Below are 21,341 nucleotides of genomic sequence, written 5' to 3'. Positions count from 1 at the left end.
TGCTTTGGAAAGGGCCTGGAATTCTGAAATAATGTTTGGTATCTCTGCTGATTCAGGATAACACAGCTGGTCTTGTGGGTTTCCATTTCTTCTAGTGTGTCAAGTGATAGCAATGTATGACTACAGGGCAAACAATGAAGACGAGCTCAGTTTCTGCAAGGGGCAGCTTATCAACGTACTGAATAAAGAAGATGCAGATTGGTGGCAAGGGGAGATCAACGGCTCTTCAGGCCTCTTTCCCTCAAATTATGTTAAAATGACCACAGACTGTGACCCAAGTCAGCAATGTAAGTGAAATTTGTTTAATGCATCAATTCATTTGTTTCCTCAGCTCACATGCATGTAGTTCAGGATCATTATTTTCATCGTTATTACCAGAGAGTTCTAGTTCACCAGGAACATCCTTCAGTCACTTCATGCAGATCACAGGTAGATGCACATGTTTGCCTTTTTCTTGTGTGTTCAGCTGCCACGGCTGGACTCGTTCCTTTCTGGGCAATTTTTGAGCTCTTTCACTCGCTCCATTCTAGCGTTGGTGTAGGACTAGATCCTCTCAGACGGTGAAGCGTCACCTCATCCTCTTTCCTTCCAAGCAATGCTGTGCTCTTCATTTGCACAAAGGATCCTACTCAGACTTTTCAGGTTGTAGCTTGATGTAGATTACTGCCTCCTTCCTTTTTCTTCGATTTGAAATTAGTTATAAAACTTCATAGGTTGCCCTTTTACCAGTTACCAGTCGGGCGTTGGAAAGCAAGCTGCTTTGGAATAGTTGGAATATTAACCCCAGAGGATACTCAGCTGCAATTTTGAGACAGTAAATATGAAAGTAAGGAAGGTTCAGTTATACTTTGGGTTCTCAGTCTTTCAAATGCTCCTCATTACCTTCTGGCAGTTATGACTGCTGTTTCTGCCACTTCCTGTCAATCACTGTATTCATCCTGATTAGACGGCACTGGCTTATTTAATGAGCATTCATTCTTATTTGTTTACAGGAGAGTTAGATGACATTGCATCAAAGCAACAGTTGCCCCACACTTTCCAGTGCATTTCCATGTAGTAGTAGTAGTAGTAGGACAGTGGTACCTTGGTTCTCAAACTTAATCCGTTCCAGAAGTCTTTTCCAAAACCAAAGCATTCTAAAACCAAGGCACACTTTCCCATAGAAAGTAATGCAACATGGATTAATCTGTTCCAGACAATTAAAAACAACCCCTAAAACAGCAGTTCAACATGAATTTTACTAATGAGACCATTGATCCATAAAATGAAAGCAATAAACCAGGCTGCAATCTACTACCCAGTATCAAAAACTGGCAGTGATCTACCCATTGCCATTGGAGAGGGGAGTTTAATGGGGGGGGGAGAACACAAATTAGAGGGACAAGGACCGTGCTTGGGGTGCGTGTGGGAAAGGAGGTGTTTAACTGGATGCAGGAGAGGGGAGTTTAAGTAGGGGGGAGGAAAGGGAGGCAAAGGTCCCCAGCCCAAGCCAGCCCTCTCCCCTCCTAAAGCATCTGCCCACGCTCCCCATTTGCCTGGGTGAGTCCCAGGGCTTCTGTCTCCACTTGGGGCATGACGAAGCGGCAGCCACGGGCCGGTCGGGGTGGTGCTGCCTGCATGTCCCTGGCATGGTGGCACCAGGACGCGGCAGCAGCACCGGAGCGTGGAGAGGAGGCGGCAGCTGCTCCCGGCTGCGCTCCTAGCCCCCGGGTGCTGAGCCTGCACGCAGTGCGAGCACCCTGATCCCCGCCTGGACCTCGGTTGAGGTCGGGCTTGCAACAGGGGGACGGAGGGAAGGTGAGGGGCTGGGAAGGTCAACCTGCCCAGCATACTTCCCCCAGCACATGCCCCCCCCAAACCACCTTTCTGCTCGCTGGGGAGAGTCGCCAACTTCCAAGTCTCCCTACTCCGGAGTCACTTACATTCCGAGGTGCCGCCCAACTCCACTTTGTATGGAGGAAAGAGGTCTTCCCAGCAGACAAAAGGGAAGGGAAGGAAATGGCGGCAGCCACTGCTGGGGCCAAGCTGCTCGCTCAGAATGGAAGTGTGCACTCAAATCATTTCCGGGTTTGAAGTGTTCAGGTTCCAAGTGGTTTGAGAACTAAGCTGTTCAAAAACTGAGGTACCACTATACTAATAATATTTATAAATCTGGCTCGGTTTCCCTAGCCTCTATGTCACTTTCCTTATGCAGAAATCTGGCCCTTTGGGGAAGTGAGTTTGTCGTGGAGGAGCTCCCAATCAACTATAATTGCACAACTTAATTTTTCAGTGTGTGACTTAATCCCACCTCAAAATAGCAACACTCTGGAGGTGCCCTGTGCTGAGTGTGCTTTTTGAGAGAAGTGAAAAAAACCCAAACGAGCATATGGTGAATGAAGGGCAAAGTGTGGCTATACCCGCACAACTAAGGTCTATAAATGTTTCTCCTGCACTAGAGGAATGTATCCTGAAGTGGTCTTTCCCTCCAACATTCTCCAGTAGGCAGATTAGAATTGCCAATATCATTTTATGAGAGTTTTTATTTGACTTTCTATCTAGCCTTGGGAGACCTGTGGAACTTGTTTCCTGAATCTGTTTCTTAGCTTCCTGAGTCCAGAGCCCTGGGCTGTGGTCTTTGCTCAGTATGCCCTCTACTTCCTTCTCTGTCCCATAATCTTCTAACTAACAATGGTATTTCAACAACTTTCTGCATTGAGACATAGGAAACCATTCTCTTGAGGTCACCTCCACGTAGAAAAAAGAAAAAAGATGTATTAGAACTGTATGCATTGATCAGCCCCCCACTGCCTTGTGGGATATCTTTGGGAGAAGAAAAGACTTGAGAAGGAAACCCTACACAAAATTGGAGTGGAATCTCTAAAGCAAGACCTACCAGATCTTACAGTCAGAGGCCAAATTTTTTTTGTCTTAAATTATCTCTGCCTAGAAATTTTGCAGAAAAGGGAGGATCTTAAAGATTATGCTTCCAAGCTGCATGAAGGAGGCCTTTGATAATGCTGGGGCTACCCGTTCAAATGAATAGTCATCCCTGAGAACAAGGCATTCACAGCCACCATACCATCTGACACAGGGCAACTACTGAAGCAGCTAGAGTTTAAAGATAGAATGAGTGAAGACAGTTCAGATGATTTGGAGGAGGAGGATGAAACAGACCGTAGACATGATGATAGGCATATCTGGCAACACGCAACAAGGAAAAATAAAAAGGCAAAGAGTGAATTTTGCAGACTGGGGAATGTCTTCCAGGGCAGGCTAACCCAGAGGAGCAAGTCCAGATGGTCATTGGTACAGAACAATGTGCACCTGATGACACCTATGCCATTACATGTGGGTACCATGCTTGTTTCTCTGGTAGTGCCATGAGGAAGGCAGTCTGGGTAACTGACAGTGTTTCCTTTGCCCCACCACTGGAGGGAGAAGCCCTGTCCTGGAGCAGGTCTGACTTGTCTCCTAGCAAACTCAGGAGTTTGTGGGTGGAATCCAACATGGCGCTGAATGAACATTCTGTCAGTGCAAGGATTTCTGCTTGTGCAATGGAAAGTTCTCCTCCCCCCTGCCCATGTGCCCCCTAAATCAGTTCTCTGGAGCAGATATGAGGGGGGCACTGGGCATACACAGTGAGGGAAGCGGGAGAAGTTCTTACCCTTGGTTGAATACTGGCCATGTGCTTCTCAACCTTTGGTTGCTTTCATTTTGCCAGGCAGGTTATATTTCACATGGTGAATCCTATTCAGTGTTTTTGTCTTCTGTTTCAATTTTTGTAATGCTTGTTTTTTATATTATTCTTCAATTGTAGATGGTGGGATTTTAACTCCTGTGAATACTAAGTGATGTAAACACATTAGAAGGGCAGGATATCTATCTGAATCCTTGAAGGTTCATTTTGTCCCTTTAATACCCAATCACTGCTGTGCAGGTGAGGGCTATTTTATCAGGACCACTGTTCTGCACAATGTAGGAACTGGAGAAGTATTAGTAGTAGTAGCAGTAGAAGTAGCATATCAGTAATAGCATATCATACAAGCATTATATCACAACCAGATACACAACCAGACTGTATTTCCAGGCACTGTGATCATCTGCTAGGGATTCACATATTTTTGCCAACCTTCATGCCATGTTTGCAGACATTTTTGTAACACAGAGTTGGTCTGTCAGCGGGTCTGGTGTCTGAAGCCATCTCCCCTCCAAGGTCCTTGGGGATCTTGCCATCTTCCGTTCTGTGGACATGACCAAGCCAGTGTAGATGTCATTGAGACAGAAGTGTGAACATGTTGGGAATGTGGGCTTTGGGAGAGCACATTTTTGCTTGAGGCCTGTCCTGCCATGTGATGACCAAAATCTTCCTGAGGCAATGCATGTGGAAGGTATTGAGGCGTTGCTCCTAGCAGTTGTAAGTTGTCCATGACTCTTTATTACCATTCTTTATAAGGAAGGCATCCAAGGATGAGCTGTTTTGCTGGACAGTCATGTACATGTTCTCACGGAAGGGTGCAATCTTTTTGGGAAGCTTTTGGGAAGCTTAGGCAGACATCCTACCTTGGGGAGCCGTGTCAAGAGTCCTTTTTGGCTGATGAGGTCAGGTCTATGAAGGCAATGTGCAAGGGGCACCCCTGTTCTCAGCATTTCTCCTGCAGCTGGCACAGTGAGAGAATCATGACAGCCGTTGACCTCAGCTCTAAAGCTGCATTGTGACCTAGGATAGACTCTGTCAGGGAGTGACTGTAATCTCTTGAGAAATACATTAGGGAAGGCTTTCCTCATGGCGTTCAGCAGGGAGATCCCATGTTAGTTGTTACAGTCTTGGCGATCACTTTTGTTAACAATGCTGGAGTTGTGTATCTCTTAGGGCATGGATCCTTGTTCCCAACACTGCAAGTGGTTTTGTGGAGGTGCGTCATGAGGGAAGAATTTGAGCCAGCTTTCAGCTCTTCTGCTGGGATTCTGTCCTGTCTTCCTGGACTGGCTGGACAAAGAGAAGTGGTGGGAGGCACCAGCTGGGGAAGCCTCCTATGAGGAAGGCTCAGAGCCCGGGGTGTGGTGGTGGGACAAATCAGAGGATGGAGGAGGGCAGAAGGGTTGGAAGTTGAAGAAGCAACAGGCTTAAGTGAGAAAGGAGAGCCAGATGCAGAAAGCAGTGCAGACTCAGCACATGAAGCAGATAAGGAGGGGCCAGCGGCTGCAGATGCATCCATAGTGTTTGCCTTTCCTACTGTAGTTGGCTCCCCTCCCTGCTTGTCTCTAAGGTCAGGGAGAGCTTTGCACATAGCAGAAGAACGAGCATAGGTGGCCCCTCCCCAGCATAATTTAAGGCTTCTTGGAAGACATCTGGCAGGGAGGAGACTTGGGGGGAAGTAGGAGATAGTCAGCTCCCACCGTGGATGAAGAGCCGGATGAAAATCTGTGATTGTCTCACTTTGTACCATGAATCAGTGCAGGTGCCGCAAGACTCTCTAGAAATTAGGGAGTATTGTTCTGTTGGAGGAACACCATAAACATTTTTCAACTATCAAAAGCCCATTGAGCTTTTAGAAAATCTTAGAAATTTCCCTGCTTCCCTTATTCTCCAGTTAAGCAGTTGGCAGCCTTGTATAGCTGAGCCATTTAGTATTTGACAGATAGTAAAAATCAGCTGTGCATTATTTACCCATATAGTTTTCATTGAAAACATCACAAAGCGATGAGGCATGGTAATTCCTTGTTAATAAGAAATGGTCTTTCTCTGCCATCTGATTGGCCCCCTGCAGGTTTCACTCAGAAAATCTAGTTGTGGTCATTTATCTCTAATTTTCTTTTCTTTTTTATTTTTTAAGGATCCCATGTTGTCTTCCAGTGTGAAAGCACCTCAGAGACCCACTATCCAACTTTGACTTATAGCATGGAGGCAGGTGGACAGCCTGCTCAGATCTCTCTGAAACAATTGATTTGCTTCGCTTCAATATTAAATCCACTCAAGACTTCAAATTTTGTTCTGTATTGTACAGTTACAGTTTCTGCAAACTGACTAGATAGTGGGTCTTTGTGTGGCTTTCTGCACTGTCCTATCTTGTGTTCTCTATTCCCTTTATTTAGGAACAATTAGTGCACTTGTCAAGGTATCTCTTGATGTGGTGCAGCATTAGGCACACAAAGACCTACTACTGATTGTACTGTTTCACCTGCTTAGTTGTGCTCTTGGGATGTTGCACCTTGTATTTCCTTTGTTGATTTGTGGTTTGCTGATCTTTCACCATGCACTTCATGTATGATTCTGGACACAGTGACTGGGCTATTGAACCGAAAAGGAACAGAGGTGGAATAAAACTTGGTGTGCTTCTTATGCACTTTACACTTCCACTGTATCTGCTGGCTTTCAGATCTTAAAACTCTTTTGTCTGACTCAAACACCAACTTGTCTGTCACATGCTTCTTTATATGGATTTTGAGAAAAGTTTCTCTCTCTCTCTCTCTCTCTCTCTCTCTCAGCCCATTTTATTACGTGTTAAAGTAGAGAGCAAACCCAAGCCACACCTATTTTGGTGGGCATTGTTTTTTATGTGGTCTGATTTTAGATTCTGGGTGAAAAGAGATGTGGGGAAGGTCTCTCTTCTGTTGCTCCCCCTGCTCCTGACAACACCATTAGCAGCCTGATGGGCTTAGAGCTCCTAGGCTTGGCTCATCCCTTGCCAGGTGCATCAGTGCTGATCCTTTGGGTGATGCTGGGTGGGGGGAGCTGCAGGGGAGGGAGGGCCCAGTCAGGGTGGGGGGCAATTTTCTAGGCCCCATTGTGTTCCCAGGGATGTCAGAAGGAGCACGACAGAACTCCCAGGCCCTTTCTGTCGGCTGCTCCTCTTCCCTTGCCAACCCAACTTCACGTTACCTAGTAGAGAGTCCCATGCAGCGTGGCGGGCTGCGGAGAGACCCCCAGACACCCCTGCACCAACGCTATTTGCCCAGGTTTTCCATCTGAAAGCTGGTTGAGGGCAGCGAGTGGCTTGAAGCATGGAGATTATTAGGAGCCTGGAGCAGTTGGGAGAATAAGCCTCTCTGTGCCACGGCTCCCCTCCAACATGCCCACTTGCAACGGTTCTTCCTGGAGAAAAACAAAATGCCTCTGTGATTCAGTGACACATACTTACATGTGATGTGTAGTGGAACCCTGAGAAATAGCAAGCTATTTCCTTTTAACATTCTATAGCTACCCTTAATGCCAAAGTTAACTATCTGTAACAATAAAACATGGTATTATTGTTGTCCCATACTGAATATTTTATAGATCTGCAATTGGCCTCTGGCAATTTCCTAGTCAATGACACTGTCAAAATGAGATTCCTATTGAGAGCTTACATTATTATTATTATTATTATTATTAATTATTCCTGCATCAGTTTAATATCAGTTGAAGTTCACTGTTTCTGCCTCTCCCTTTGAAGGGGAGGATAGGATGACAAGATAGATCTAGAATAGAGGCAGTCTGACAGAATGGCCCTATTCTCCAAATTTACTACATATCCGCAAGTGATTGGATCCCCAGTTTTAGGGGAATTTCCATTTAGATTGGTCATTTTAAGGCATCATTAAGCTAACATGTGGCAGAGTAGTATTTTGGTTGTAATTCTTTAGTGATTTAAATATGTTATTTTCTGTCATGCATACCACTTCAGTAATTTAACTTCTTTAAGATTATGTCTTGGGGAAAGCTAGTATTTTTTTAAAGGATGACAATTTTGTAAGGCAATTAATTGAGGTAAGACAATTTCTTAGAATTTGAGAGTGCAAGCAACAATTGTGATGTGTGCAATCTGAAATGTTTACAGTTTGGATATGCAAAACTTAGGTGGTACTATCAAAAAGTTTTAATTTCATTAACTCAGAAGTATTTTGTTCATCATTCTAACAGTGTAATCCTGTTACTTGGAAAAGAGTTCCTTTTAAGTTTGTTTAGGGTTCTCACCTAAATAAAATGAATGTTATGTACTCTTAATAGACTTTTATCAAAGAAAGAAAGAAAGAAAGGGAAAAAAAGATTCCTGTATATACTTTTATCAAGTAACAGATTGTAAGGAGGGTTTTATGTGCAATACAGGAAAGTTATGTGCCTCAATAAATTATGAATGGGTTTTCTCTTACTTGTGTTTTCCTGTGATCGTATCTCAAAGAATCAACTTATCAATATTGATCGCTGCAAGTGGCTCAGTGTTCAGCTGGTTCCCCATCCCGTCTTTCTGCTTGATAGTGGACATTTAGCAAATGTTTTGATGCTACATCAATAAAAATGCTAATTGTGTAGTATTGCGTCCTCTTCTCACAAATTGTGATTGCGGCTTAGCAACGTTCAGCCAAAAGATCCCTGATGGGCTCTTCTGGAAATGTTTCTAGTCCAGCTCTCCAGCCCCACATGGCGACTTGACAGGGGCTGGAGCTCTCTGTTTATACCATCTCAATCACAAAGTTCATCAAGCCCTTGGCAGACCTCAAACACAGCTGTTGCCATTTTTGCTAACCTGAACCTAGCCACATACAAGGGTTCAGACAAAATCTGAGTTTCCAGTAACTTGTGAAAGGGTTTTGTTTTTTGTTTTTTATTTGTTAGCTAATCATTCAGAAACTGATGATCAAACCAATTTAGTTGCTGGATGAATTATCTTTGAAAAGTCCTGAATTGCAGGGCAAGATTAAAGAACCTCTTCATGCCAACTGTTAGAAGAAAAGCGAAAATCATAAAGCTTTTAAATCCATATACTGTATTGAGTAGAGTTTTTAAACTCCTGCACCCCAGAGAACAGTAGCTTAACAATTGCCTATTTACAAATGCATCTCAGTTCCAAAAGTTTCCAGGTATTGGATGCCTCTGCTCTTCAAACCAAAAGCCAAACATTCTGGCAGACAGACTAAGCTTTTAGGTGTGCATCCATTGGGCTCTCTGAACTGTAGGTCTTTCGCTTTAAAGACGAATGGCTTTGTTCTTGCAGATTTCTTATGGGTACCTGTTACTGTTACGTCTACCTGCTTGTGCAACAGAATAAGCTTTCCCTCCTCGCCTTGCCTCCTTGCACTCCCAAAATCTCCCTCTGAGGCAGGTTTTGGTAGTATGCTTTTTAGGTGCGGTGGGGTGAGAACGAGAGGAGAATTAGCCAAAGAATAGGATGCCCATAAAGATCTCACAAATGGGGGGGAATTAGGAATTGAGGGTTCTTGACTAAACCTAGAAATTACAATCCAGCCTAATTAAGAGTTCTGGAGAACTCAAAAGATTTTGTGGATATTTTGGATGGGCATCTAAGCAGCTAGAAAACTACCAATTTTTTTTTTTTAATAGTTCAACATAAAATGAATGAACCACGCCATCAAATTGTGATTTGTTCTTAACAGTATATACCAGGACATGAGGCTTTGTGCTCCTTCTATGCAATCCAACCATAAACTGATGTCAATCAGCCTGTTACAAGAATGCTGACAGACATATGATTTGTAGTGGTATTTTGGGCTGCCACAACATGCTGCTGCTTTACAGTGCAATCTTGCGCATGTGTCCTCTTGGATGAGCCCCGTCAAGATCAGTTGGGTTTGCTTCCAGTTAAAGGTGCATTTTGACTGCAATTCTTTACACAACTGAGAGCAAGATCCTCTAAGCTCGACGAGTCTTAAGTCTAAGGACACATAAATAGGGTTGTGTTCCTTTTATTAGCTATCTTAAATGCTTACATATTATAGTGTTGTATGCTGCCTTAATAACTTTTTTCTTCTTGGGTTCTATAGTATTTGAAATAATGTTTAGTGTCTCACCATGCAAACACAGCATATGCTGTGTATGAGATAATGGTTATTTGTTTTTTTGAAAACTGGAAATAACTATGCAAAAATACTTTATTAAAGAGACACACAAAGTGATATGCTTGTGTATGATTTCTTTTCCATTACAGTTAGCCTAATTAAATTTATCTCTGGGCATGGAGAGCTATTGTGCTAGAGTGGCTCAGTGGTCCAACTAGGAGGGTCAGACCGAGTTGTGTCTCTAGAGAGGGTGAGCCGTCTCTGCCAGGAGAGTCCAGGGGGTTTCTTCCAGCTCCCATCCGGCCCAGCCAGCATGACCTGTTGTCGGGACAGCAGTGTGCTCAAATGTGCACTCAGCGACTGATGGCTCAATTCTAACCATGCAAGCCCTCTTGAATTGAGTGGTGCCTACTCCCAGGGGAGTGGAACTAGGATTGCACCCAAGGATACCAACTCTTTCAACAAAACAACTCTGAAGGCCCCATTTCTTCATGCACCAGTGGGTTTAATTTAATTGGTTGATTGTTTTGCGTCAATATGTTAGACCTTTCTAAGATTTAGAAAACTTGGGTTATGGAAGAGATACCTTAAAGGGTCATGGAAAGCCTGATGATTCCCCTACAATTTGGTTCCACTATCCTTTGAAACAGAAATGGAAAATGTTTCTAGTAGCAATTATACTGGGAAAAGTTGAAAGGTATTCAACTTGTTTTAGAGGGGGTTTGCATTCCCCCCCAGCTCAGGTTTGCAGCGTGGAGGTTCTTACGGAGCCAATATGGTCATTAGAGGCCAAGTGACCACCGGCTATCACCTTGGGCTGTGGCCAAACCTGGATGAAGACAGCTTGCCCTCCATTGCCCAGGCTGAGGTAACCTCACATGTTTATTGCAATGGGCCTCTGAATATGGGCCTCTGAAAATTGTTCCAAAAAGTTTGGCTGGATTAGGGCAGCAAGAGGGCTTTGTGGGATTCCCTGGTTTCCAGTCCAGCCCAAGCCCAAGCCTGGCTGTGAAGTCTCAAATGGCTTGAGACCAGATCGCCTTCTCCCCCAAGATCCCTACCTTAAGATCTTCTTTGAGCCACTGCCAAGTGCGGCTGCTATGAAGGGGGCCTTCTCTGTGAGGGCATCTGTGGTGATAAATAGTTTGAACTACCGTTTAATGTGCTGTGTAATCTTGTTGTTTTGTGATATTGTTATTTTCATTGTAATCTATGGTTTTATGTTTGTGTGCCACCCAGACGACATTGGGCAACCTTACGCCAATGGTAAATAAATGTTCTGTGTAACAGGGCTGGGCAATATCTGGTTTTCAATGTCACGATATATCACCAGCTAAACATCATGATATTTGGATATATCACAATGTCTGAAATAAGGCTGGAACTATGTAGAGGTGACTGTGGTAATAATGCCACGGAAAACTGCCACTACTTATGGGTTTTACTCTAAAACGGATAAATTTTTACTTACCTTTAATATATTGTTAAAATGGTTATGTTAGAGTGCTACTGTACTGATAATGTTTAAATTAGCACATTTTCTCTAGAATTAAAGGTATAGAAGTAATTCTGTAACCTAGATATCAAAGGTAAGGAGGGAGATTGTTTCCTAAAAAAAATAATTACACTACTAAACAAGAAAAAAGCCAGTTCACAATCACTGTCACACTTTTAGATACAGTTGTACCTCAGGTTACATACACTTCAGTTTACAGATGCTTCAGGTTACAGACTCCTCTAACCCAGAAATAGTGCTTCACGTTAAGAACTTTGCTTCAGGACAGAAATCGTGGTCTGGTGGCGCGGCAGCAGCGGGAGGCCCCATTAGCTAAAGTGGTGCTTCAGGTTAAGAACAGTTTCAGGTTAAGAATGGACCTCCAGAACGAATTAAGTACTTAACCCAAGGTACCACTGTATTCAAATACATATCACTATTGAGTCTTAGTTGGACGTGTGCATCCCAGAACACCAGTTATTAGATTGTTTGTTAATTTTCTTTTCTAAACCAGGCCAAAATAGAAAGAATGGAATGGATGAATTTTAACAGAACAAAAAATGGCTAAACAGAATTTATATTTTTAGTGCCAGGGGAATTTGCATTTCTTATATAAGCCAAGCCAAAACAGAAAGAATGGATTGAATTTTACAAAATTAAAAAATACTAAACAAAAAAATATATTTTTGCAAGGAAAATTTGATGCATTTAATTAAATGAAGATTTACTCAACGATAGTGTTCTTCATCTGTAACATTACAGATTTCCAGAGAATATATTAATGTTAATAGATTAGTTATTAATAATAACAAGTGTGTGAGAAAGCAAATGAGCAAGGGGAGAATTGAGAGGAGTTCTAGGGAAGGGAGGAGGGTCTGGAGGAGAAAAAGAGGAACCTAATGAGGGAGACACACAGACAATTGCACAAAGACACACAAACACAAAAGAGGGAAGTAGGCAAAGCAGCATTTTTTTTCCTTTTAATTTGAAGCAACTACAGAGTATGTTTCTCTGCAGTTTCCTAGGCACAGGGGAGGCAGCGGAGGAGGTGGGGAGCTACTTTAAAATGTTTTTTTTTTTGTAATACTATTTTTTATTAGTTTTCAAATTTTAACAAATCCATCCAAATTATTTAAATTTAATATTTTTTTCAAAAAATAATTTGGTTTCCGGCTCCTGTTGCAAGCATATGTCCAATACATTCCTGATGTTACTGCTTCATTCTTCTTTAATCACCTTCTCAACCTTCTAGTAGTTTTAATCCATTTTCATAGCCAGCAGATTTTGTTACCTTGCAATCAGCGCCATTGTTTTTTCCAAAACATGCGTAGTCCTTCCAGCTTGCTGATCTTGAACCTGGTGTGTAAAGAGGATTCATTGCTATCACCCTTTGTCCATTCACATTCCTCTGCTCTGGTCTTACTGGGCTCTAAATAAATCCCCAACAGATGGCTGCTCTTTAGCCCCCAGTTAGAGAACAAAGTCACATAAACTCCTGCTAGATATAATTAGCAGTCCTTCATTTTATCAAATTAGTCTCTTGTCCACTCCAGTCCAAAGATAATTTCAATATTGTCTATTTCAACCTCGGTTGGAAGGAGAAGGTACTTATACCCAAGTATAAGCCGACTCGAATATAAGCCAAGGCACCTAATTTCACCACAGAAAACTGGGAAAATTTATTGACTCAAGCATAAGCCGGTTCAGCACACCACATACCTCCTGGTGGGCCGGAGTGCGTGTGTGCGTGCATGCAGGCGCACACGGCAGAGGGGGCTTCTCTCTCCCCCAGCCCCTCCCGTCCCCCTGCCTATCTAGGGTGCTGCCGAGAGGCAGAGGCTGGTGGCGGCAGCAGCAGAGGAAGAACAAGGCTGCTCGTTCCTCCTCCGCCACCACCAACAGCGGCAAAGGCGGTGGAGGAGGAAGGAGCAGCCCGAAAAGACCCTCACTTAAGTATAAGCCAAGGGGGGCTTTTTCAGCAAAAAAAATGTGCTGGGAGAGTCAGCTTATACTCGAGTATATACGGTATATAAAATCATTGTGAAACTCTTTGTAGAGCATAAATCAGTGTTTCCCCTTTCTTCCCTCAGTATCAGACAGAACAACATAGTGACTGCACACGATTCTTTCCTTTTTGCAGGGGAGGTCAAGAAAGAAAAAGACCCTTTAGGAATCATCATAACAGACATTGCCTTGCCTTCCACTCCCGTTCTGGTGGCTGCAAGGATTTTCGTGCTTGTAAAAAGTCACTCAACCACCTTCACAGCTCAAGTCCAGTCCTTTTGGCAGCTGATTAATTGCAGCCCATTATCATATGCCGTTTCAGGAGCGCCCCTTAATTAAAGCCCATGTTCCAACTTATTGAGGAACTGAGCATAGCTCATGCCGGAGGCGGAGGTTCGTCCATGGCAGGGACACCCCAGGTCGCACCCGTTCTGCCTTTCAAGCTGGCAGGTACCAGGCTTAAGCGGCACCGCGGGATGCCGTGCGTCCCCAGAAGCCCCTGAGGAGCATTGCCAGGAATTTTACCTCCATTTCACTGGCTTCCCCCTGCCCAGACAGCTGCACTGTCCCGGAGGGCAGCAGAGCTTGACTGCCAGGGCCATGATGTCAGGCCAGAAACCTACTTTAAAGTTAATAGGAACTGCCGCCTGCCAGTAGAGAGAGGCTGGGTAAAATTTTTTATTAAAAAAACCAATGTATTCTGCTCCTTCACAAAAACGTGTGCGCACAAACACAGGGGTGGGGAGGGAGGGAGACACAGGCGGACAATTGCTCACCCACAATCAACAAGCCCAGCAGGGGAAAGGGGGAAGTAGCTCTTATGTTAGAGCAGCGTCTTTTTCCTTTTCGCCTCTCGGCCTTTTGGCTAAGATCATGTGTAGGATCTGTTCTTATCAGTTTAATATGTGATATGTTGAGGACTATATATTAAATGGAATTTTGGAGCTAGGGAAGTTTTTTAATGACTGATGTTTTAATGTATTTTTAATCTCCTGTTGGCTGGGGAAACCCAGACAGATGGGTGGGGTGTAAGTAATATTATTATTATTATTGTTACCCCAGTTGATATTTTTATGTGAGAACAGGAGGAGAAAGGGGGCTCCAGATACCAGAAGCCATGCTTCTCCCAAAGCCACCTCCCAGCCTGGTGCCTGCCTTTCAGCAAGAGCCTGGCGTCTCTGAGAGAGGGAGCTTCCCGCTTGCAGGCTGCTCCGCTCCGCCTGTCAGGAGACAGAGCCCTCGGGAAGAGTTAGGCTGCGCACGCACACACAACACAGTGGTACCTCGCTTTAAGAACAGTCCAGTTTACAAACTATTCGGTATAAAACCAAAAGTCGTGTCCCAGTTTGCAAACTTTACCTCAGTCTACGAACGGAATCCGAACGGTGGAAGGGCACCAGTAGCAGGAGGCCTCATTAGGGAAAGCGCACCCCCGTTTAAGAACGGACTTCCGGAACAGATTAAGTTTGTAATCTGAGGTGCCGCTGTATCTCCAAGGACGATTTGTGTCTGAGGAGGCAGGCAAGGGAGACAGAGAACTAAGGCAGAGAATTACCCTGCAGCGCGCACACGATTTCTCAAAGTGCGATTTTTGCACAGAAGAGCAGCTGAGGCAGAGTTCACAAATTGCAACAGCTGCACAGGACAGGAAGAAGCATCGGCTGCCCAATTTTTGCAACAAAATGCTTTTTGACTGTCACACACAAGCACACACACGATTCACAATAGATTGCCAGGTTATTTTTTAAAAAATTGTTATCACAATTTGCTCTTAATATAAGACAATATGTTGATATGTTGATACAGGCCCAGCCCTACTGTGTAGGAAGGAGAGGGGCAAGTCATCCTCTTCTGCCATGTCTCACCGAACAGATTCTAACATTCGCATCACCACATGAAGGCTCCTGGAAGCACTTCTCCAGGCCTTTGCTGTGTCAAGAGCCGTGCTGCAGTCCATGCTTCTTCTGTTGAGGACGGAGATCCTTTTCCCGCTCTCCTGTCCCGGGGCTGGTGAGAGGCCCACAGGCTGCTCATGGAGGAACTCTGCCACAAGCCACGGACTGCGTAGTGTTGGGGTTCCTACCCAGCTATTTCAAAGCCAGTTTTCTTCTTCACGTTTATCAAAAGATTTATTCCCCTGAGACCGTTCCCTGTCTATTTTTTGCTTGGTATTAAGTTGGCACTTGGGCTCAAAGTGACTCAGACGGTTTCCTCCCCCAGGGTGTGCAGATCTCCAGAGTCTTGACACAATGCAGCCCATGGAAAGGAAGAGGCAGGGCTACATACATGAGCTGATCCAGACCGAAGAAAAATACATGGAAGACCTTCAGCTTGTCTTAGAGGTGAGATTTGCCTGAACACAAAAGGTAGTGATAAAAGTATTGCCTTGAATCCCTTATTAAAGGTAAAGGTAAGGGACCGCTGACAGTTAAGTCCAGTTGCAGACGACTCTGGGGTTGCAGCACTCATCTCGCTTTACAGGCTGAGGGAGCTGGTGTTTGTCCACAGTCAGTTTTTCTGGGTCATGTGGCCAGCATGACTAAGCCACTTCTGGTGAACCAGAGCAGTGCACGGAAATGCCGTTTACCTTCCCGCCGGAGTGGTACCTGTTCATCTATTTGCACTTTTTGGTGTGCTTTCGAACTGCTAGGTTGGCAGGAGCAAGGACCGAGCAATGGGAGCTCACCCCGTCGCGGGGATTCGAACCACCGACCTTCTGATTGGCAAGCCCAAGAGGCTCAGTGGTTTAGACCTTGAATCCCTTATTAGAAGACTATTAAGACCTTTTTTCTCAAATGAAAGCTGTGCAAAAGCTTTACACAAGTTCACAGACTGCACCTTCCTACAACAGGCCTTCAGCTGCAGTTTTTGTTTCTATTTCCCCTGATGCTCAAAGAATGTTGGGCAGTCCCTGAGACAGGATCTCAATTCAGGGATCCATCACAAGAAAAGTACCATTGGGACTCATTGCCACTGCTTAATATATGTTGGCAACATGAGTTACTAGGATCTTCAGATATCTTGTGGTCTCTAAGGAGATCACCCATAGCAGACTTGATCTGTGGAAACCTTTTGATCCTGCTCTTATTTTCTGATCGCCTCAATTAGCCTAAGTGTTTTGGAAGAAATATCCGGCAGCAAAGAAGCAATAATGTTAAGAACAAAGGAAAACTGAAGTTTTGTGACTAATGTGAGTTATCAAACAGTTCTTAATTTGAGAGGGGAACATTATGCTGTATTTAAAATTCATTTTCCCTCCTTGTATCTTTCTGAATGTAGGTTTTCCAGAAACAAATGACTGAAGCAGGCTGTCTTTCAGAAGCAGAAATGGGATTAATTTTTGTTAATTGGAAGGAGCTCATCATGTCTAATACAAAGTTACTGAAGTAAGTGCTACTACTCCTTAATTAATTTTTGTGGTTTTAGCTGTTTCAGTCCACATAAACAAGAAATAACCATCAAGGCTACAGTCTACACCCACTTACACGGGAATAAGCATTACTGAACTCAATGGGACTTACGTCTGTGTAGACATGTATAGCACTGTGGCCTTGATATTTTTTTCTTAGAACCATTCAGAAGGACTAGGGAGATTGACAAATATGTTGCCTGCACTGTCCTCTATGGGGTCTCAGAAGCATTTTCCAGCCCTGCGACTTGAGAAGTCAAAGGTGCTGGGGATTGAACCTGGGACCCCGGCACGTAAAACATGTCTTCTACAATTGAGCCGAAAGAAAAGTGCTCTCTGGAGACATCAAAAGTATTTCGGACCTCTCAGAAGCATCTTAGCTGTAATTTTTAATGTTTTCTCTGAAAAAAATGAAAGTGTCTCTGCTCCTCAGTTTTATGCAAGTGTTTCTGTTTCGAAGCTTTTTGTTCAGTTTGTAGTCTTAATGTGATGTGATTTCAAATTCACTAAATGCAACCTTGATTGAGAAGAGTAAAAAGCATCCCTGAAGAAATGAAGTACCAGAAGCAAATAAATTAAGCACATGTGCATTGCATTGAATCCCCGTGACGGGGTGAGCTCCCCTTGCTCGGTCCCTGCTCCTGCCAACCTAGCAGTTCGAAAGCACGCCAAAAAGTGCAAGTAGATAAATAGGTACTGCTCCTGTGGGAAGGTAAACGGCATTTCCGTGCGCTGCTCTGGTTCACCAGAAGTGGCTTAGTCATGCTGGCCTGTTGTGGTTCTGGACTATCAGGAGTTAACACTCCAGGAGCATTCTTATTAACTGGGTGCGCTGCCCACAGGATCTGTGGTTGTTTTCCTTTGATCTGTGCTCTGTGGGGGCTGAGCTCTCTCTGGAGAGCAGTCTGTCTGAGAGCGTTAGCAAGGTCGTTTCGGTTTTTGTTAAGAGGCAGAAAGCTGCGAACATGCAGCTAGATTCTGTAGGTTTTTCTTTTCTGTTTTGAATGCTTCTAAATAAAGAGTTTTAGATTAGAAGCACTGGTGTAGAGCTGAGTTATTGAGGACACCACGTCGACACAGACAAGCCATTTTATGCTGCGTGTGAACTCTGCTATTATCCGGCAACTGGAGAGAGTGGCAGCGCGTAGAGTGGAAGCGTGTGGGCGCCATTGGAAGTTTGTCGGAGTGGCAATAAATCAAATTTATTGCAGGGCCATTGCAGCAGACTCAGTGGGTCAAAAGATATACGACCCAACAAACTTTAACATGGCCACATGACCCGGAAGCTGTACGCCGGCTCCCTCGGCCAGTAAAGCGAGATGAGTGCCGCAACCCTAGAGTCATCCACGACTGGACCTAACGGTCAGGGGTCCCTTTACCTTTACCTTTACCTTGCAGGAAAAGCAGAAATCTGGGCTTTTGAAAAGGCCTTTTTAAAATGCTTGTTTACACTGTGACAGTGGATTGTCTTGCTAGGTGTATAAGTCTATAAATGCACAACCAAATAGGAATTGGGTTAGCAGGTCCTGTGTTCTTGGATATGTCCAGCCTTCCTTTGATGGTTCATTGTCAGACAGTAATTTTGGTCGTGACCATGTGATCTCCAGGTTCTGAATGAGCTCCTGGGTGAGATAGCAAGATCCACTTGCTTCATATTCTCAACAGAGTTGACCCTGCCACATGGGATCTCTGTGTGACAGTAACCGGGGAGCCCCTCCTTAGCTTGTTCCTGTTGAAAGCTCCGGATTCAAACTGCTTCCCTGTCGTTTTATTTTCTTCCAGAGCCCTGCGTGTGCGTAAGAAGATGGGGGGTGAAAAAATGCCTGTGCAGATGATTGGTGACATTCTGGCTGCTGAACTGTCTCAAATGCAAGCCTATATCCGGTTTTGCAGCTGCCAGCTTAATGGTGCTGCCCTGCTGCAGCAGAAAACGGATGAAGAACCAGAGTTCAAAGAATTTATGAAAGTACAGTATACTACGCAGTAGCTTCCTAATTCAATCGTGTCTCTTTTCTCTCCATGAGGGTGTGGCAGATGTAACACGAGCTCTCCAGTCGCCACATCTACCAAATCAGGGGTTAACCTTGGGAACGGGCTCTTCCTCCCCACAAACATTTCCTTTGTACAGTATATCACACCAGTATCTGCCCAGGCGTTTAGGTAAAAGTGCCCCTTGGCTGCATGCTCACTTGACTCTCAGCCAGTTTCTCTGCCACGCTGTCAAACCTCAACTCTCCTTGTTCTGTGAATAGGTCTGACTGTGGCTCCACAAATGGAAAGGCTCCTTGGGAGGAGTGGGGATCTTGCAGAATCTCCCACTGGAGTACAAAGGAGAGCAGATCTCGCCTTCCCCCACAGCCTCCTGTCCCTAATGCTGTACCAGAGAGGTCACCAACCCTGCAGAGCAGATTTTTGAGGGAGGAAGGGGGATCAGGAGAAAATGCTGCCCCCTCCATGGGTGGAAAGACCTCTTTACTAGAACCTCACTCATGTAAGGGTTTTGCTTCCCTTGGGAAATGCTGCCGTGAATGGAGCCTTGTTCTGGCTCTGCAGCAGAGGTTTTCCTTTTTCTAACGGAGCAGCCTGAGATAGGTCACACTCTCCCCCTTAATATTCTCCATCCAGACAACAGACACCCAAGGGGCTGCTCTTTTGGAAAAGATAACAAACTGAAGCTTGTACAACTGTTTGCACATTTTAAAGCCCTCTGTCAATGTTGATCAGTAGCAATAATGCAGTCTCTCAAAAATACTGGTTTACCTTGTAGAAATTGGCTTCGGATCCTCGCTGTAAAGGAATGCCACTCTCCAGCTTCCTGCTGAAACCTATGCAAAGAATCACTCGCTACCCTCTTCTCATAAAGAGTGTGAGTATCAGCATAATTGTTCTCTGAAGGACTGAGGGAGGGGTCCTTTGGGAGGAAGGGTGGGATAGAAATTAAATGAACTAACTTGATTGACAGTATTGTGTGAGAACAAGCAGAGGACTGCACGTGTATTTATTAAAAAAGATCAGGAAACTTCTCATATTTGTGTGGATAACACCTCAGTTGGATCCCCATAAGGGACAGCTGCATATTCCTGCCTTTCAGGGGATTGGACTGGTTGATCCTCAGGGTCCCTTCCAACTCTGTGATTCTATAGCTCTCTCCGCCCGCCCCCCCTGCCCCCATTTAACTGATACTGCAATTTTCTTTGTCTGATTTTTCCAACCAGATTCTGGAAAATTCCCCTGAAACTCACCCAGATCACAGTAATCTGAAGCTGGCTCTTGAGCGTGCTGAGGAGCTGTGTTCCCAGGTGAATGAGGGAGTGCGAGAAAAGGAGAATTCAGACAGGCTTGAATGGATCCAGTCCCACGTTCAGTGTGAGGGCCTTGCTGAGGTAACTGTCTGGGGTAGGAAGGACTGGATAAAAAGGAGGAAATAGGTGCTGGGAATGCATTATTATGGGTTCTTGATAGAAGTGGCCCTGTTGATGGCAGTTCAACAGGTATAGACCAACAGCGTACATTAAGGGTAGCAAAATGGCTTTGGTTTTGAGTAGAATTTTCTCTCTGATATTGAAAAGTCATTGTATTGCTGCTTTGGTTTTCTCTTCCTTTTAGCAACTGATTTTTAACTCCCTGACCAATTGCTTGGGACCAAGGAAGCTTTTGCACAGTGGCAAACTCTATAAGACAAAAAGCAACAAAGAACTATATGGATTCCTCTTCAGTGACTTCCTGCTTCTCACCTACATGGTCAAGCAGTTTGTATCTACAGGGTCAGATAAATTGTTCAACCCAAAATCAAATACTCAGTTCAAAATTTACAAAACGGTGAGTAAATTAAAGCATCTTAATTGTGCATTTGGAAAGGGAAGGAGCGGGATGTTTTCTTTTAATAGAAATAATAACCTCTTTACTATTTAATAGACTTCCTTGATCTACTAGGATGCTGAAGTTAACTGTATAATTTCAATCTCCTATCAGTACTAATTTTGAATGTTTACACTACTGTCAGTAGGGACAGATCTTCTATAATTAGTGAGTGAAGGACTTTCTTTGGATTTAAAAAAAAGCATCTTAGCATTGGTTAGACAAAATCTTGGCTTTTCTCCTGAAAAATGGAAATTGCCACTGCCTCCTACATAGCTCATGTAGGAAATATCCTTTAGATAGTGCATCTCAATTTGTATTAATTTAATCAACAGCCCTTGTATGGGCTGGTTCATTTCTGCAAGTCCATCATGCCAATGAGTGGTAAATGCGACTAAAAGTATGGCAAGGACTTACAGTGGAAAATAGAGTGTTTGCCTGCTAAATACCACTTAATCAACTAATTGGTTGGGGAAATCAGATGAACTTTTAATCAACTAAAAAGGTGCCCTGGGTTTGTTCTTAAAAAAACAAGTAACCAGAATTTATAAAAAACTGCAGATGGTGAGTGAGCACCATAATCTGTGTGTTATAAAGAGGCATCCCAATTCTCTCTCTCATATGAGGGTTTCCCTTTTCTATGATGATGCCTATGATGAAACATGCATACATCCTCTGGAAGCAAAATATGATTCTTGTGTCAAAATATTTTACCAGTATGTGAATGCATACAAATTTAATCAACATAGAATCAATTAATCTTATGAACTGTAGTTCACTAATTGATCAGGTTGTATCCCTATGGGAGTTTCTCAGGGA

The 21,341-nt window shown here is 44.0% G+C and overlaps 1 protein-coding gene and 1 long non-coding RNA gene across 8 annotated transcripts in view; one reads left to right on the top strand and one right to left on the bottom strand.

The window, feature by feature from the left end:
• The window catches only part of ITSN2 (intersectin 2), a 76,289-nt gene that overhangs the window by 49,383 nt on the left and 5,565 nt on the right, over positions 1-21,341 (top strand). For 5 of the 7 annotated variants that reach the window (XM_080997338.1, XM_080997337.1, XM_080997341.1 and 2 more), the window contains 7 exons: positions 96-287; positions 15,476-15,597; positions 16,535-16,641; positions 18,447-18,630; positions 19,432-19,530; positions 19,880-20,047; positions 20,271-20,483. In XM_080997338.1, the coding sequence (XP_080853464.1) occupies positions 96-287; positions 15,476-15,597; positions 16,535-16,641; positions 18,447-18,630; positions 19,432-19,530; positions 19,880-20,047; positions 20,271-20,483 (1,085 nt within the window). Of the gene's footprint in view, positions 1-95; positions 288-5,816; positions 9,874-15,475; positions 15,598-16,534; positions 16,642-18,446; positions 18,631-19,431; positions 19,531-19,879; positions 20,048-20,270; positions 20,484-21,341 lie in introns of those variants that run through there. The other 2 variants (XM_080997342.1, XM_080997343.1) reach the window with 2 other exon arrangements.
• On the bottom strand, positions 287-5,810 carry LOC308472522. Its single transcript, XR_013983549.1, has 2 exons — positions 3,647-5,810; positions 287-798 (listed from the first exon to the last, which is right to left on the bottom strand). It is a non-coding gene; the product is annotated as an uncharacterized lncRNA (long non-coding RNA).

The sequence above is a fragment of the Podarcis pityusensis genome (genome assembly GCF_964106645.2).
Source record: "Podarcis pityusensis genome assembly, chromosome: 3".
In the NCBI taxonomy this organism is placed as follows: domain Eukaryota; kingdom Metazoa; phylum Chordata; class Lepidosauria; order Squamata; family Lacertidae; genus Podarcis; species Podarcis pityusensis.
The sequence above is the reverse complement of the archived record's forward strand: the minus strand, read 5'-3'. Positions and strand labels throughout refer to the sequence as shown.